At 46.1% G+C, this 14,164-nt stretch overlaps 1 protein-coding gene across 1 annotated transcript; it reads left to right on the top strand.

Moving 5' to 3' along the window:
- Window positions 1–3,675: 3,675 nt before the first annotated feature.
- On the top strand, window positions 3,676–13,248 carry LOC109941670 (uncharacterized). Its single transcript, XM_020542851.1, has 4 exons — window positions 3,676–3,937; window positions 4,202–4,453; window positions 12,407–12,606; window positions 12,917–13,248. Exons 2-4 carry the CDS (start codon window positions 4,264–4,266, stop codon window positions 13,082–13,084), a joined length of 558 nt encoding a protein of 185 aa, XP_020398440.1. The 5' UTR covers window positions 3,676–3,937; window positions 4,202–4,263; the 3' UTR covers window positions 13,085–13,248.
- The last annotated feature ends 916 nt before the right edge of the window (window positions 13,249–14,164 follow it).

The raw sequence follows: 14,164 nt of genomic DNA, 5'->3' as shown, positions 1-14,164 counted from the left end.
ATGTCTACTGGAACGTAGAGCCAGCGGCTGCCACTGCCCTTTGCTAGATCTCTGAAGTGGAGTCTGGAGTCTAGACACTAAATAAAACTGGCCATGACATGCTATAGGTTGATAGTGGAAGCCACACTATAGACTTCTCTCCGGTCACTGCTTTAGAGGCAAGGTCATGAAGATATATACTAGATATAACCTTCCTTGTTCTATTGGAAATGGTAGCCTAGCAAAGATCATGTTTTTTTGTTGAGGCAAGACAGAACACAGATTGTAGCCGCTTACGTTTCTCTAGTTTTAACCAAGTCCATATAAGCACCAACATCTACAAAATCATGTTAGTTGCCTAGCTTCAATAAATTGTACATGTATATTAGTATATATCATGTTTTGAGAGAGAATTTTATTAAGTTGAATGCACCAACCAATTCAACTCAAAAGATTAAGCTGATAAGAGAAGGTGCACAATTCACTTATATTATATTCCAACATCCTCCCTCACGTCGAGCCACTTTTAGGTCTCTGACGTGGAATATAGAAGCGATCAACAATTATTTTATTTAATTGTGCTAACCAGATTCGAACTTGAGACCTCTGGCTCTGATACCATATTAAGTTGCATACACCAAAAGTTTAAGCTGATAGGAGAAGGTGGACAATTCACTTATATTATAATCCAACAAATTTATTTGGAACTGTAAGCTATAATATATTATTCTAAAAGTTTTGAGAAAGCAATAGAGAGATTCGAGTTGGGAAAACGGTTAAAGCTAGAGACCTATAATTTCAAATAGACTAACCATGCATATATTTACGATGCGATAGCGGCGGTTGACGCACATTCTTTTTTTGTTGCCGGATCTGCTGTTCCCGAAGAGGATCCTAAGTGAGGTTTCCATGCACATGCCTGGGATTCCTGCAGCTTGAGTGCTTTATGTACGGATATCCTACTGTTTATTGTCGCTAGAGGAATCCATGCAAGACAACCATGAGCGTGACATGTCTGTACCTGAAAAAAATCATATATACAACATGATTGGTTGGGTGGCCGAGGGTGACCTGAGTCGTGTGAGCATGGCTCGCTGGAAAAGAAACGATCATGCGTACCTGCGTATGCAACCCGGAGAGGTTATTTTGGCAAACGCTGCAGCTGCGGGTGTAGGCTTGACGTTGCATATGCATTCAAGCAAACATGAGCTGTCCCTTGGTCAATGCACCTAGAGAGTCTAGATGGATATGTGCAGTCAACCAATCACACTGATATATACGGGTACGAAGCTGAACAGGTCAGTTGTACTCCCGTTCTTTTTTATTTATCGTGATTTAGTTTAAAAATTAACTAGCGGACGATAAATATTTGAGGAACGAAGGTATTATATACTAAAATTTTCAGCTGCACGTTGGTTAGGAGTTGGAAACTGGAGTGGGGGTAAACCGGTACACACCGCATTACTTTCCGAGACACTGCACGGCTAGTGGCCTGTTGGGATTATCTGGTATTGATCCTCCTCCCATGGCTAGCTCTCCATCTACCGCGGCAGCTCCAGCTTGGAAGACAGCCTAAGACGACTGCCACAGACATACTTAAGACATCATCGTATCGTAGAACAGATGTTGCCAACGATGCTGCATGCTACTAGACCACAGAGACGTCCGATCGAATTGTTTGTCCTTTGTTTCCGTGTGGTTTCCGGACGGTCGTCCACGGCGCTGTCCGGTGGTAGGGCCCCGGGCTGGCTGCCTTGGAGCCACAAAGCGCCATGCCACTACTCTGTCGAGCGTCCAAGACCTTGGTCTAGTTCCTCGCCTGAACTGGTTGTTAGTCTAACTAAATTTTAGGAAAGAAAAGTTTAGCTCACCTTTAGTCCACCCGTTGGTATGGTCTAAAGGCTGATCCAAAAACGGCGCCCGCTGCCTCGCAGTTACAGTATAGGAAGCATCAATTGCATATCCATGTCTCCACGCTTCATATTAAAGCTAGATTTTCGTAGTGCTGCACCTACAATCCATAATGATAAAACACGGTATAAGCCGTTGATCCCAGAAAATGACCTCGCGGACGGTCCGGCCCTGAGGCATCAGGTCCACGGTCCGGACTGTTCGCGGTGGTGGCGAGGACGGTACACACGTGCGCAGAATCAGTTAGAGTTCCGACTTTCTTACGTGATTTGTTAGCTAAATCTACGAGATTAACTCGGGAACCGACTTATAACGGGTCCAGACCTCCCATTTACATAGATGAAGGGTTACGACCGATTGAACCCACCATTGATCCAATCAAATCTATTTATCAGTTTTACCTTATTTGCCTCGTTCTAGGAGTAGGAGTAATTTAGCCTTAGATTTAGATCTAGTTTAGGCTTCCATAACAATCTCTCTTCGACTCTACGCCGATTAGAGGAGCACCGAGTGGCCTGCCGGCCCGAAGCCACGCCTTAGAACTCTACCCCTCGATGGGATCTCTCCCGGGGCGAGTTCTAGGGTTCTTCGTGGAGAAAACGACCCTCTGCACTATCGCGGACCGTCTGGAAGCGTGCAGAGGAGGATCTGCTCCTGCGCTCAGGTCGTGGACCATCCGGCCCTGTGTCGTGGACTGTCTGCGCCTCCGTAGAGAGCACTGTCAGGCGGTTCGTTACAGTGTTTGGCGCTTAAATCGACGTCAACATAAGCAGTAGAATACGATACAAATTAAAGCTAAGCCAACACGTTCTTGCTCACACTGAATATAGTTTGTTGCCCATTGTGTGAGCTGAGTTCGCAACCACGTTGCAGGCTGGCACCACATCGTTTCCAATGCGAAGATGACAAGATGTGGCCAATTACAGTAGCGGTACCTGAACGACCTGCACATAATTTCAGATACTAGTAACTCTCAAAATCTCAGCTTATTAGTTTAGCTTTAATTCATACCCGTTTCTACTATTTTGATATTGTTTTTGTCTATATGAATTACAAGTGCAGTAGTCTAAATAGCCGACTTTAATGTGAAACGACCAGCCCCACAAGGCCATACTTCACTTCTTTTGATGCGTTGCTGCTAGCTTTTTCCCTTTGGCTGCTGGCTCTATCTTGCCTTTTTCCTCCCACTCTCTGGAATCGTTATTATTTCCTCCTCCGCCCTACAGCCTGCAACTACGTACGTGCATGAAGAGTTCCCCATCCATCCTGTGTTTGCAGCGCCGCCACTGCCATCCCATCAGCTGTTGGGACGACCTCAGTCTATCCGCACTCATGAAACCCTAAATTTCTACTCTAAAAGGAATATTTCATCCTGGTCAGCGAGATTCTCTACTCTATTCAACAATTCTCCGCGGTCACAATTACTCTATATATCTACCCTATACCCCACACTATTCTATCCCCTCCCAGCCTCCACCGCGCCTGCCACTGTGCCCGGGCCCACCTCCACCGTGCCTGCCTACCACTGTGTACGTTGTGCCATGCAAAGAAGATGAGAGAGACTATAGAGTTGGGCGGAAGAGTGCGCTAGATTTAGAGTTTTCCCAGCTACTGTTGCATTTAGCGTCGGGCTGAAGTTTCCCCGCTGCAGCACATTTGTTGACTCTGTACCTTTAGAGTTGTGTTTACCGTCCGTGGCTGCGGACAGCCTCACGTCCCTCACATGTTTTCTGTGCAAAAAGGTGGCAGCTTATCCCTGCGCTCCTTTTGTTCCTCCACCTTTCCTTAGCTAGCTTCTGCCATCTGCTGCAGTCCTCATGTCATGACCGCTGCACAATGACCAGCAGACCTTCACCATGGGCGTGCATGGCTCAAGCGAGAGAGATCTATCTGGCATTTGACTTCTCTATTTAAGTAGAGAGTGGACAACCGAGCCAAAGCCATTGCTCAACCTCTGCAAGGTGAGAGAATCACAAGGTAGATGGCGAGGCAACGGCAAACTGGCGGTCTGCTGCTTCTTGGCTGCAGCAAGTGCTAGCGCTAAAAGGTGAGTTCCTTTTGCGGTGCCTGCGACTCACGCAAGTGCAGGTTGAAGAATGACTAGATTGTACTTCAGGGATTTCGGGTTCTCTCTCTCTCTCCCTGTTTATCTGCTACGACTATTCTCTGCCATTTCCTTTTCAGCCTGCTTCCCAGAAGCTTTACACTCAGTCATGGAGCAGTACATACTAGAACCCGAATAAGGTAGAGAAGCTACCTCTCTGAACTGAAGCGTGCATTTCTTGCATTGTGTGCCTGACTGCCTGTCCAGGACCGGAGGTGCTCTCTGATCGGTAGCCAACAAGGCAACAACCTCGCGCCGTCGCAGGCAGCATGACCAGGCCGTGGGCGGGGATGGGAATGGCGGGCTCTGGCACGGCGTCCGAGCCGGCCGCCGACGTCGTCGCCAGGGACGACGCGGCAGCGGCCACGAGGGGCGCCGACGCCGCCGCCACCGCCACCAACGCCAGCGCCATCTCCTTCGGGTTCGCGGCCACGGCGGTCCTCGTCTCCATGCACTACAGTAAACGGAGACACGTCCGACGGCCTTCTTATCTCCGACGGCCCTGTACGAGGCCGTCGGAGATAAGCTTATGTCCGACGGCCGCAACCGGCTCTCGGAAATAGCGCTTATCTCCGACGGCCTTCCACCGAGCCGTCGGACATAAGCCTTTTTAACGCTTGGATCGGACCCGCGCGGCTTTCATTTCCGCGCGTCGGTTTCTTCAGCCGCCGCCGCCGTCCCGCTCGCCGCCACCATCGCCGCCGCTCGCTCTGTCGCCGCCACGCCCGCCGTCGCCGGAGATAAGGCGCCCGTGCTCCCGCCGCCGCCGCCCCGTGGTCCGGCCCGTGCTCTGGCCACCGCCCCGAGCTCCGCCCCGTGCTCCGGCCGCCGCCGTCGCCGCCCCGTTCGCCGGTCGCCGCCGCCCCGTGCTCCGGCCAACGGCCACGTGCGCCCGTCGCCGGCCGGCTCCCCACGCCCGCTAAGTGAGTATCCTTAATTAGCAATTTTGTTTATTAAAATTGTATGTTTGTATTAATTTATTTGATTAAAATAGTATGCTTGTATTAATGTATTTGATTATAATTGTATGTGTGAATGTATTTAATTGTTTAGTTTGTTATGTCCGACGGCTAAAATTTGATTACGTAATTAAAGTAGCTTGTTTTAGTTTATTTAGTGGTACTTTAGATAATTTAATTTTTTAATTTCCGAGGGTAATTATTATGCCCTCGGAAATAAGGTCATTTTATATGATTTGTCATTTATAACAATGTTATTTCGTATGTAATATTGTATTGTGGTTTATTAGTGTAATTATTTAATAATGCACGATGATTATAGTTAATCATAGTGTATCGTAGTGTGAACAAACGAAACCTAGGCGTCACCCGTTTCGGCCCAACACACCTTACAAGCGACGCATGTGAGGTATGTTGGGCCGGAATTGTCCCTTTATTGGACAGCCTTGGTGTGACCGACAGAGTCCGTGTTTATGACAAAAGCATGTGCTCCTGCTTAGTTACGACAGCATAACCTCTCTGTTCTCCAATTGCACCATTTTTAGGCGTGCGATTGGAGAACAGCGGGGTTATGCTGCCGAAATTTCGCACGACCACATGTTTTGTCATAAACACGGCCTCGTCGGTCACTCCTGGGTGGGTTTAGGACCTATCCTTTCCTACAGATGTAGGGGCGTGATTTCTTCGTAAAAACTGATGGTCCGTGCATTACTTATCTAATTAAGTTAACGTCTCGTATCTAGTATGGAGGAGAATCGTCGATGGATGTATGAAGGTTGGAAGAAAAGAGGTGCTCTATCAAGTGAGTGGGTGGCCAAGACTGATGCTTTTCTCGACCATGCTTTTGCTCGGTCAGAGACTGGAACCGATGTTAGGTGCCCTTGTAGCAAGTGTCGGAACATTAATTTCCTTGACAGGAGGTCTATGTCGATACATATTTGCAAGAACGGTTATATGCCAGGCTATGAGGTGTGGGTGCACCACGGTGAGGACCCACCTCCTCGTATTGTATCGGAAGTTCAGTCACATGAAGAGGAGGACTACGATAGGATGGAAGAGATGCTTGACGATGTACGCCATGAGTTTCTAACCGTCGATTCGGAGAACCCCGGTCAACCCACAGAGTTTGAGGATCCAGCTACACCTGAGGTTCAGAAGTTCTTCGAGCTCCTTAAAGCTGCCGAAGAGCCGTTGCATGAGCACACAAAAGTGACCGTCCTTGTATTTGTGACTCGACTTATGGCTATTAAGTCTAAGTTTGCATTCTCAAACAACTGTTACAAGGAACTTTTGAACTTGATCAGTGATGTACTTCCGGAGAATCACAAGATGCCAAAGGACATGTATCAGTCTAAAAAACTGTTATCTGGCCTCGGTATGGACTACGAAAAAATCGATGTCTGTGAAAATAATTGTATGCTTTTCTGGAAGGAGACCGCAGGTGAGAAGAAGTGTACTGTATGTGGTGAGCGTAGATTCGTTGAGGTTGAAAACGACGATGGTTTGACCGTGACTACGAAAATTGCACGTAAGCAGCTTCGTTACATGCCTCTCATACCTCGGTTGAAACGTTTGTTCATCTCCAAGAATACAGCCAGACACATGAGGTGGCACAAAGAAGGGGTACGTGAGAATCCAAATGTCATGGTGCACCCAGCTGATACAGATGCATGGAAGGCACTAGATGCTTTTGATTCCAGCTTTGCTGATGAAGTGCGGAATGTCCGCTTCGGTTTGGCAACCGATGGTTTCTCGCCATTCAATGTAACTGCAACGTCGTACTCATGTTGGCCCGTCTTTGCTGTTCCATACAACCTTCCACCAGCTCTTTGCATGAAATATGAATTTATTTTCTTGTGTCTTATAATACCTGGTCCGGATCATCCTGGAACAAAGATCGATGTGATGATGAGACCCCTGATTGAAGAATTGAAAATTTTGTGGGAAGGAGTCGAGGCGTACGATTGTTACAAGAAACAGAAGTTCAACTTGAGAGCCGCGTTTTTATGGTCTATTCATGATTTTATGGCTTATGGTATCTTTGCTGGATGGAGTTGTCATGGGATTTTGACATGTCCTATATGCGTTGAAGACACTTTATGCTTTCGACTAAAGTTTGGTGGAAAGATATGTTACTTCGATTGTCATAGATGTTTTTTGCCAGAGGATCACCCGTTCAGGTTCGATAGAAACGCTTTTAAAAAGGACACGATTGTGACGAGGGGACCACCCAAGCGTCTAAGTGGTCCAGAGATTCTCGCGAGACTTAATGATTTGAAACTAAACGAACATGGAAATCGTTTTGAAGGTTATGGAACCGAGCATAATTGGACTCACAAATGTGGTCTATGGGAACTCCCTTATATGAAAGCCTTGATTCTAATGCATAACATTGATGTCATGCACCAGGAACGAAATATGGGTGAAAGCATTATCAGCACTTGCATGAATATCACCGACAAAACAAAAGACAACCCTAAGGCAAGGAAAGACTTGGCCTTAATCTGTAGAAGACCAACTATGGAGATAGGAGAGAATCAGAAGAAGCCACGTGCTCCTTTCAGTATTAAACCTAAAAGGAAGAAACAATTGATGAAATGGTTGAAAAACTTAAAGTTCCCAGATGGTTACGCCGCGGGCTTTAGAAGGTCTGTGAATTTGAAGACGGGCAAGTTTTCTGGGTTGAAGAGTCATGACTACCACATAATAATGGAAAGACTCCTTCCTGTTATGTTTCGTGGTTTTGTAAAAAATGATGTCTGGAAAGCATTAGCGGAGCTAAGCTACTTTTATAGACATCTTTATGCCAAAGAAATAAAGAAAGAGATGATGGAGAAGCTTGAGCAAGAAATACCGATTTTGGTATGCAAACTTGAAAAAATATTTCCACCAGGTTTCTTCAATCCGATGCAACATCTACTTGTTCACCTACCATACGAAGCTAAGGTAGGAGGTCCTGTGCAATATAGATGGATGTATCACATCGAAAGGACACTAAAGAAGCTACGTGCAATGGTTGGTAATAAGAGACGAGTTGAAGGGTGCATCGCTGAAGAATTCAAATACAAAGAGATAGCATCGTTCACGGGCCTGTACTTTGCAGAGGAACACAATGTCAATGCCCATACGTTGCGGTATCATGTCGACGAGCCCCCTATTAGTGATATTGAAATTTTTCAATGGAGGGGCAAAACTGTAGGACCCAGCACAACATACTGTTTCACCAACGACGAATGGAAGACTGCTTTACTCTACATGTATAACAACATGGAAGAGATGAGTCAGTTTCTCCTGTAAGTGTAAACTTTATTTTAGTCATTGGCGCTAGAATTTGTGTTGTGATACTAAAAGGTTTGTTTCCTTGTACTAACAGGGAATTTGATTCTCAAAATTGCATCTCTGGCTGTGAACGTGACCAGATTCGTCGAGAGGGAAAAGATGGGGGACTTAATTTCTTGTGTTGGTTTCGAGATTATGTAGATAAAAATGACAATATACACCCGGACCTTCGACAATTATCCCTAGGAGCAGTAACTGGCAGACGTTATGGTCGGTATGATGTCAATGGTTTTAGATTCCGTTCCACAAGGTTCGAAGATGATCATCCTCTAGCAGCCACGACAAACTCCGGAGTTGTAACTAGAGCTGTCGACGATGAAGGGAAGGTGACTAATTATTATGGAGTCATTAATGATATAATCGAGTACAAGTTTTTTGGAGATAAACAACTCAAAGTGGTGTTCTTCGATTGTGATTGGTTTTCTCCAAATACAACGCGAGAAAATCAATATGGCATGGTGGAAGTCAAACACAACGATAGATTAAAAGGCCACGACACTATAATCCTTGCCCACCAATGCGAGCAGGTGTATTATATGACATATCCATCTAAGAAAAACGGTTTGGTTGATTGGAGGGTAGTGTACAAAGTTAATCCTCGTGAACGACTATATGCTCCTGGTGATGCTGGTTATGTTGAAAGTCAAATCGAGCAGGAAGTGGGGGCTGCTGAGATTTTCCAAGACGAAGAACTTACAAGCACGTTTAATGTACAAACTGAAATGTTGGAAGAATCTTTATTAGGCGATCAAAATGATGTAGAGGTTCCTCCAAAAAGAAAACGAGTGACGAGAAAGAAGAAAGCTACTTGGCGTCCATTACATCGACGAAAGCAACTAGATCCTGATTTTGATTACGATTACGATTGACAAGTATGGATCATGATTTTATTGCATATTTTATGAATTTATTGCATATTTTATTATTTTATTGTCGATTTATGTACTAACTTGTTTTTGTTAAAATAGGATGTCAAAGAAAATGAAGTCTTTAGCTCGTAGTTTGCTTGGGTCGAGGAGTAGCTCGAGGAGCAGCTCGAGGGGTGAGGATTCAGTTTTTCAGGGCACAGGTTCTACCATGAGCAGACGGAGAGCGCTGGCAGAACATTTGCCTCCACAAGATGTAAGTTAGTTGTTAAATTACATTATTTGAGTTACTTAATATTGTATGATGTAAGTTATTTGTTTCATAGGATGCTGAAATTGAGGAACCAGTGGTAGAGGATCATGCAAGAGATGATGATGAAGATGATGGTGGAGATAATGTGGGAGATGATGCTGGAGACGACGCTGGTGGAGATTCTGGGGCTGGTGGAGATTCTGCAGCTGGGTCTGGAACTTCTCGAGTTAAGAGAACGAGGAAGCTACATTTTGTTGGACCACCTCCAGAGCTTCCACCGGAATCTCGGGTTGTGATAAAGCCTAGTGGAAAGTGAGTGACATATCTTTGCTTAAATGTTATTGAAAGTTATGTTTTAATTTCTACATTGGTTTCTGTTTGCAGGACTTGGATCGACGACTCGTTCACAGGCACAGGACACTACAGGCAGGTGAACATGGTTCTTGGTAATCTTGTTCGTCTGCACTGGCCTGGTCTTGTGACTTTGCCTACTGGCGAGTCTGTCCCCGCCACCACTTGGGAGCATTATCGCTATGGTGTCTGTAGAACGTTTGGCAACACACAAGCACTAGTTTGGGATGCATTCTGGGTATGACTTGTTTATACTATTTTAGTTATTCCATATATGTTTGCTTTTATGATAACACTATGGTTTTTGCAGAAACGGTACAAGTTGCCGGACGATGGATCATATGATATGAACGCTCGTTACGTGTTTGAGTATAACGCGAACGATGTCGTTGCAGATACAATGTACTATGCACGAATTCAGGCTATAAAGGCATGGTACAGAGCAAATGCTGATGATCGACCGATGCCAAATACAAAGGCCGAGTGGTCATCAATTTACTTGACGGAGGAGCAATACCTAGAGGTAAACAGGTTGTTGCCTCTCATATCGCACGAAGCCATGTATTTGCTTGCTTTATTTAAAAAATTTCATGTAGGTGTCGGTGCCATGGATGGCCACCCGATCAGACGGTTATCGGGCATTGTGCAGATGGTGGGGTTCCCCTGATTTTCGTGCCATTTCCGAAAGGAACAGGGGAAACCGTGGAACTGAGTCGTTCCACAACTACGGTGGTGATGGTCATGTGCGCTTGGCTAAGCGAATGGTAAGTCTCAGTTTGTCGTAACTTTGAATTACATAGAAATGTGTCAATATAACTTTTATGTACAGGAAGTCAAATCCGGCCGTACGCCCACGGATGTTGAGGTGTATATGCAAGGCCATAGGGGTTCTGATCCTCAGAATCCTGATGTGTTATGCACTCAGACGGCCACCGACCGTCTAGTGAGTTTTTGATACTCTATTATGTGTTTGATATTGTTTGCAATGGCATAGGGGTTATGCACTTATATTTGATATTGTTTGCCTCCAGGCTTCGTATGGGCAGGAGATGGTTCAACGCCATGGGGAGGAGTACGATTGGAGGAGCCAGCCAATCGACCCTCAGGCAGCATATGCTAGTGCAGGAGGACAAGCCCATGGACGGTGAGATTATTTGATTTGGTTTTCAAAATTGTCATCATATGCTTGCGATTCAACTGAGGCATGAGTTACTATACTAAGTGCATGGTTCACTCTTGTAGGTTGGGTATTTTTGATTCTACGATTGATTCCAGAGAGCTGAGACGCCGTGGACGACAATCCACATCGTCGTCTTCACAGTCGTCCCGTTCACGATCAGCAGCCCATGAGATAGAGCTTGCGGTGTTGCGTCAACAGGCAGAGTACCATCAATCAGTCTTGAGGGATCAATTGGAGTACCAGAGGCAACAATCTGAATACCAGAGACAACAAGCCGAGTACCAGAAGAAGAGGGACGAGTATTATGCAAGCCTCCAGGCCTAAAATCAAGCTCTTCTCTCGGTAAGTTGAAGTAACATTTTGTAGCTTATTTTGCAAAACACTTGATGTGTATCTTGTTTGTTCAACAATGACTTGTATATAATTTGTAGCAACTAGCCCAACAAGCGGGCGTCCCGATGCCGACATATGGGATGCCGCCTCCGGACTTTGCACTGCCAATGCCAATGTTGGCGCCTCCACCTCCGCCTCCGCCTACGTCACAATTCCCTATGGTATGTACACATATGCGTGTGTGACATGTTCATAGATGTCTTATGTGTTTAAATGAACAACTGAGTGGTTACTATTTCATGTGCTTGTGTTATAGGGATTTCAGACACCACCCGCTTCAGTTGCCACACCTGGAGATGGGTCTGGGCAAGACGACACAACACATTCGTGGGTCAACAACCTATTCAACACGCAGAGTCCAGCCGGAGGAGGTGGCTACTCGAACCATCCAGACGATGGATATGATTGATGTGTCGTGATGTTTATTTATGAAACACTTTGCAACACTTGTTTGTGAGACACAATTTCAGTTTGCAACAACCGTCGAACCTATATGTTGATGTTAAATTTGTGAATGTTATTATTTATGTGAGAATATTTGTGATTGTGAATACTTATTAGAATGTGTATATTTGTGATTGTGAATGTGAATGTGTATATGTGCATGAATCTGTTTTTGTTTTGTAAATGTCAGATTTTTTAAAAAACAGAATTTTGTGTAAATTCTGTAATTTGTTATGTCCGACGGCCTAGTGGTAGCCGTCGGACATAACACATGGTTATGTCCGACGGCATTAACTACCGTCGGACATAAAGGGACGCTTATGTCCGACGGCATTAACTACCGTCGGACATAAGAGATGCTTATGTCCGACGGCCTAGTGGTAGCCGTCGGACTTAATCTTGTGGGGCCCACATTCCGACCGGTAAAACGGTTGGGATTTGTTATCTCCGACGGGCACACGCAGCCGTCGGAGATAGCTTATGTCCGACGGCTGCCGTCGGACATTGCACTATTTCCGACGAGTTATCTCCGAGATAAGTCTTTGCCGTCGGAAATAATCTATTTCCGACGGTTTATTCCTTATGTCCGACGGTTTTGACCGTCGGACGTTTCTCCGTTTACTGTAGTGATGTTCCTCCTCATGGCCATCTTCGAGCACCTCATCAAGCCCGGCCTGGCTTCCTCCTCCTCCTCCTCCGGGGGCTCGGGCTCCCATGACCACGACGCCGAAGGCCGCGGCCACGGCCACCGCCACCGCCTGGCATTACCCCCCGCTCGACGGCGCGTGCGCGACGCGTCGCCGGACAAGCTCAGTCGCTTGCCCAAGGTACTGTCCTGATTCGTGGCGTCTCTCATTACCGCAATCAATGCCACTGTCCTAGTGTCCTGCTCTCGTACGTGCTCGCCTTGCATTGCCAGTTGCCACTGTCCGCGTCGCGCGCTCGGTTCACGTGTGCCGTGCCAGAGGAAACGACACGACGCCCACTCGCGTTCGTGTCTCTGCAGCAAACAGCGGCAGCATATCCATGTCGTACACCACGACACTGGCCAGCGCCGACAGCCGGGCAATGTGGCGTGCGAAACCTTAAAGCCAGCCTCGTCGGTTTCCTGATCTCCTTGGGTTGGGTTTACTGCAGGTGGAGCCCGTGGCGGCCGTGGTGGACCTGACGGTGCTGATGCCGGGGCAGCCGTGCCCGACGTTCCTCGCGCGGCCGGCACCGCTCGCTCCTTGCCCCAGGGAAGGCGTTGCCTGGCCCTGGCCTTCCCACTCCCACGACCATCGCCGCTTGTTTGTGCCCCCGTGATTTTTGGCCCCGCGCCGCATGTATGTACAGAAGCGGGTGAAATGCACGGCCCTAGCTTTGTTCAGGGTTTATATGGTCCAATGCCGATGCGTATGTAGTTTCATTGAATTAGTATTTGGGCCGGAAAATGCTTTGACCCATCATGACGGTGGTTTATCAGTCGAGGTCTAGCCAGGGAAAAAATTCCCAGCGAAAAAATTTCGAGAAAACCGAAAATCACGTTTATCGGTGGGACCTGGTTTTTTTGTTTATCGACCGAAATTTTCATCGATTTTGAATTCAGTTCGTCCAAACCTTCAGTTATATATTTAGGTTACAAAAAAGAGGTCTAAAACGCTACATCTACTTCTTTTAGCCATTATCTACAAATAATCTACATTTTATGACTAAACTGAACTTTTTTCTCTAAATTTTGTCTGATTTTTTTTTAGAAAAACGAAAAAATCGAGAAATCCGAGAAACACGTTTCTCGGTGAGGTCCGTTTTTTTGTTACCGGTAAGGTAAACCTTGGGTCTAGGTGGGTCATCTGTGTTAAGTAACTCTAATTAGAGTTATGTGGGCTGACTTTGCCTTGATGAGTCTCACGTCTCTATATAAAGAAACATGTATCCCTTCATGGTCTCATAAGATAGTGATGACAAAGAGGCAAGAGGTCTAATGCTATATCTCGTGTCTCGTGTATTCCTCTATCGTGCTTCTCAAAAGGGAGATGGGATCTACAGATTCTTCGCGTCTAAATTGCTGGCGGGAGAGAAGGAAACATATATGGTGATCCGTGGAAATATAATAATCAATAATTTGCGCTTTTGCAGTCCACTGTTGCGAGCGAAAGTGCTGACGTCCTGCTTCGTATCGCATGGCTGCGGAACAAGGTTGAGGCTATCCGCAGCGGTTCCCCCTAAATTTCCCTCCCTATATCACTTTTTGTGTCACATCGTTAATATTTCATCCCCTACTTTTTCATCTCCCGCAGTGGTTCCCCTATTTTCTCCCCCTATACCCCACTACAACCATAAATATCATTTTATATACCAACTTTTAATCTACTATCAATTTTTCTTCTACTAATAATTGGAGGC

The sequence above is a fragment of the Zea mays genome, chromosome 8 (genome assembly GCF_902167145.1).
Source record: "Zea mays cultivar B73 chromosome 8, Zm-B73-REFERENCE-NAM-5.0, whole genome shotgun sequence".
Lineage (NCBI taxonomy): Eukaryota > Viridiplantae > Streptophyta > Magnoliopsida > Poales > Poaceae > Zea > Zea mays.
The sequence above is the reverse complement of the archived record's forward strand: the minus strand, read 5'-3'. Positions and strand labels throughout refer to the sequence as shown.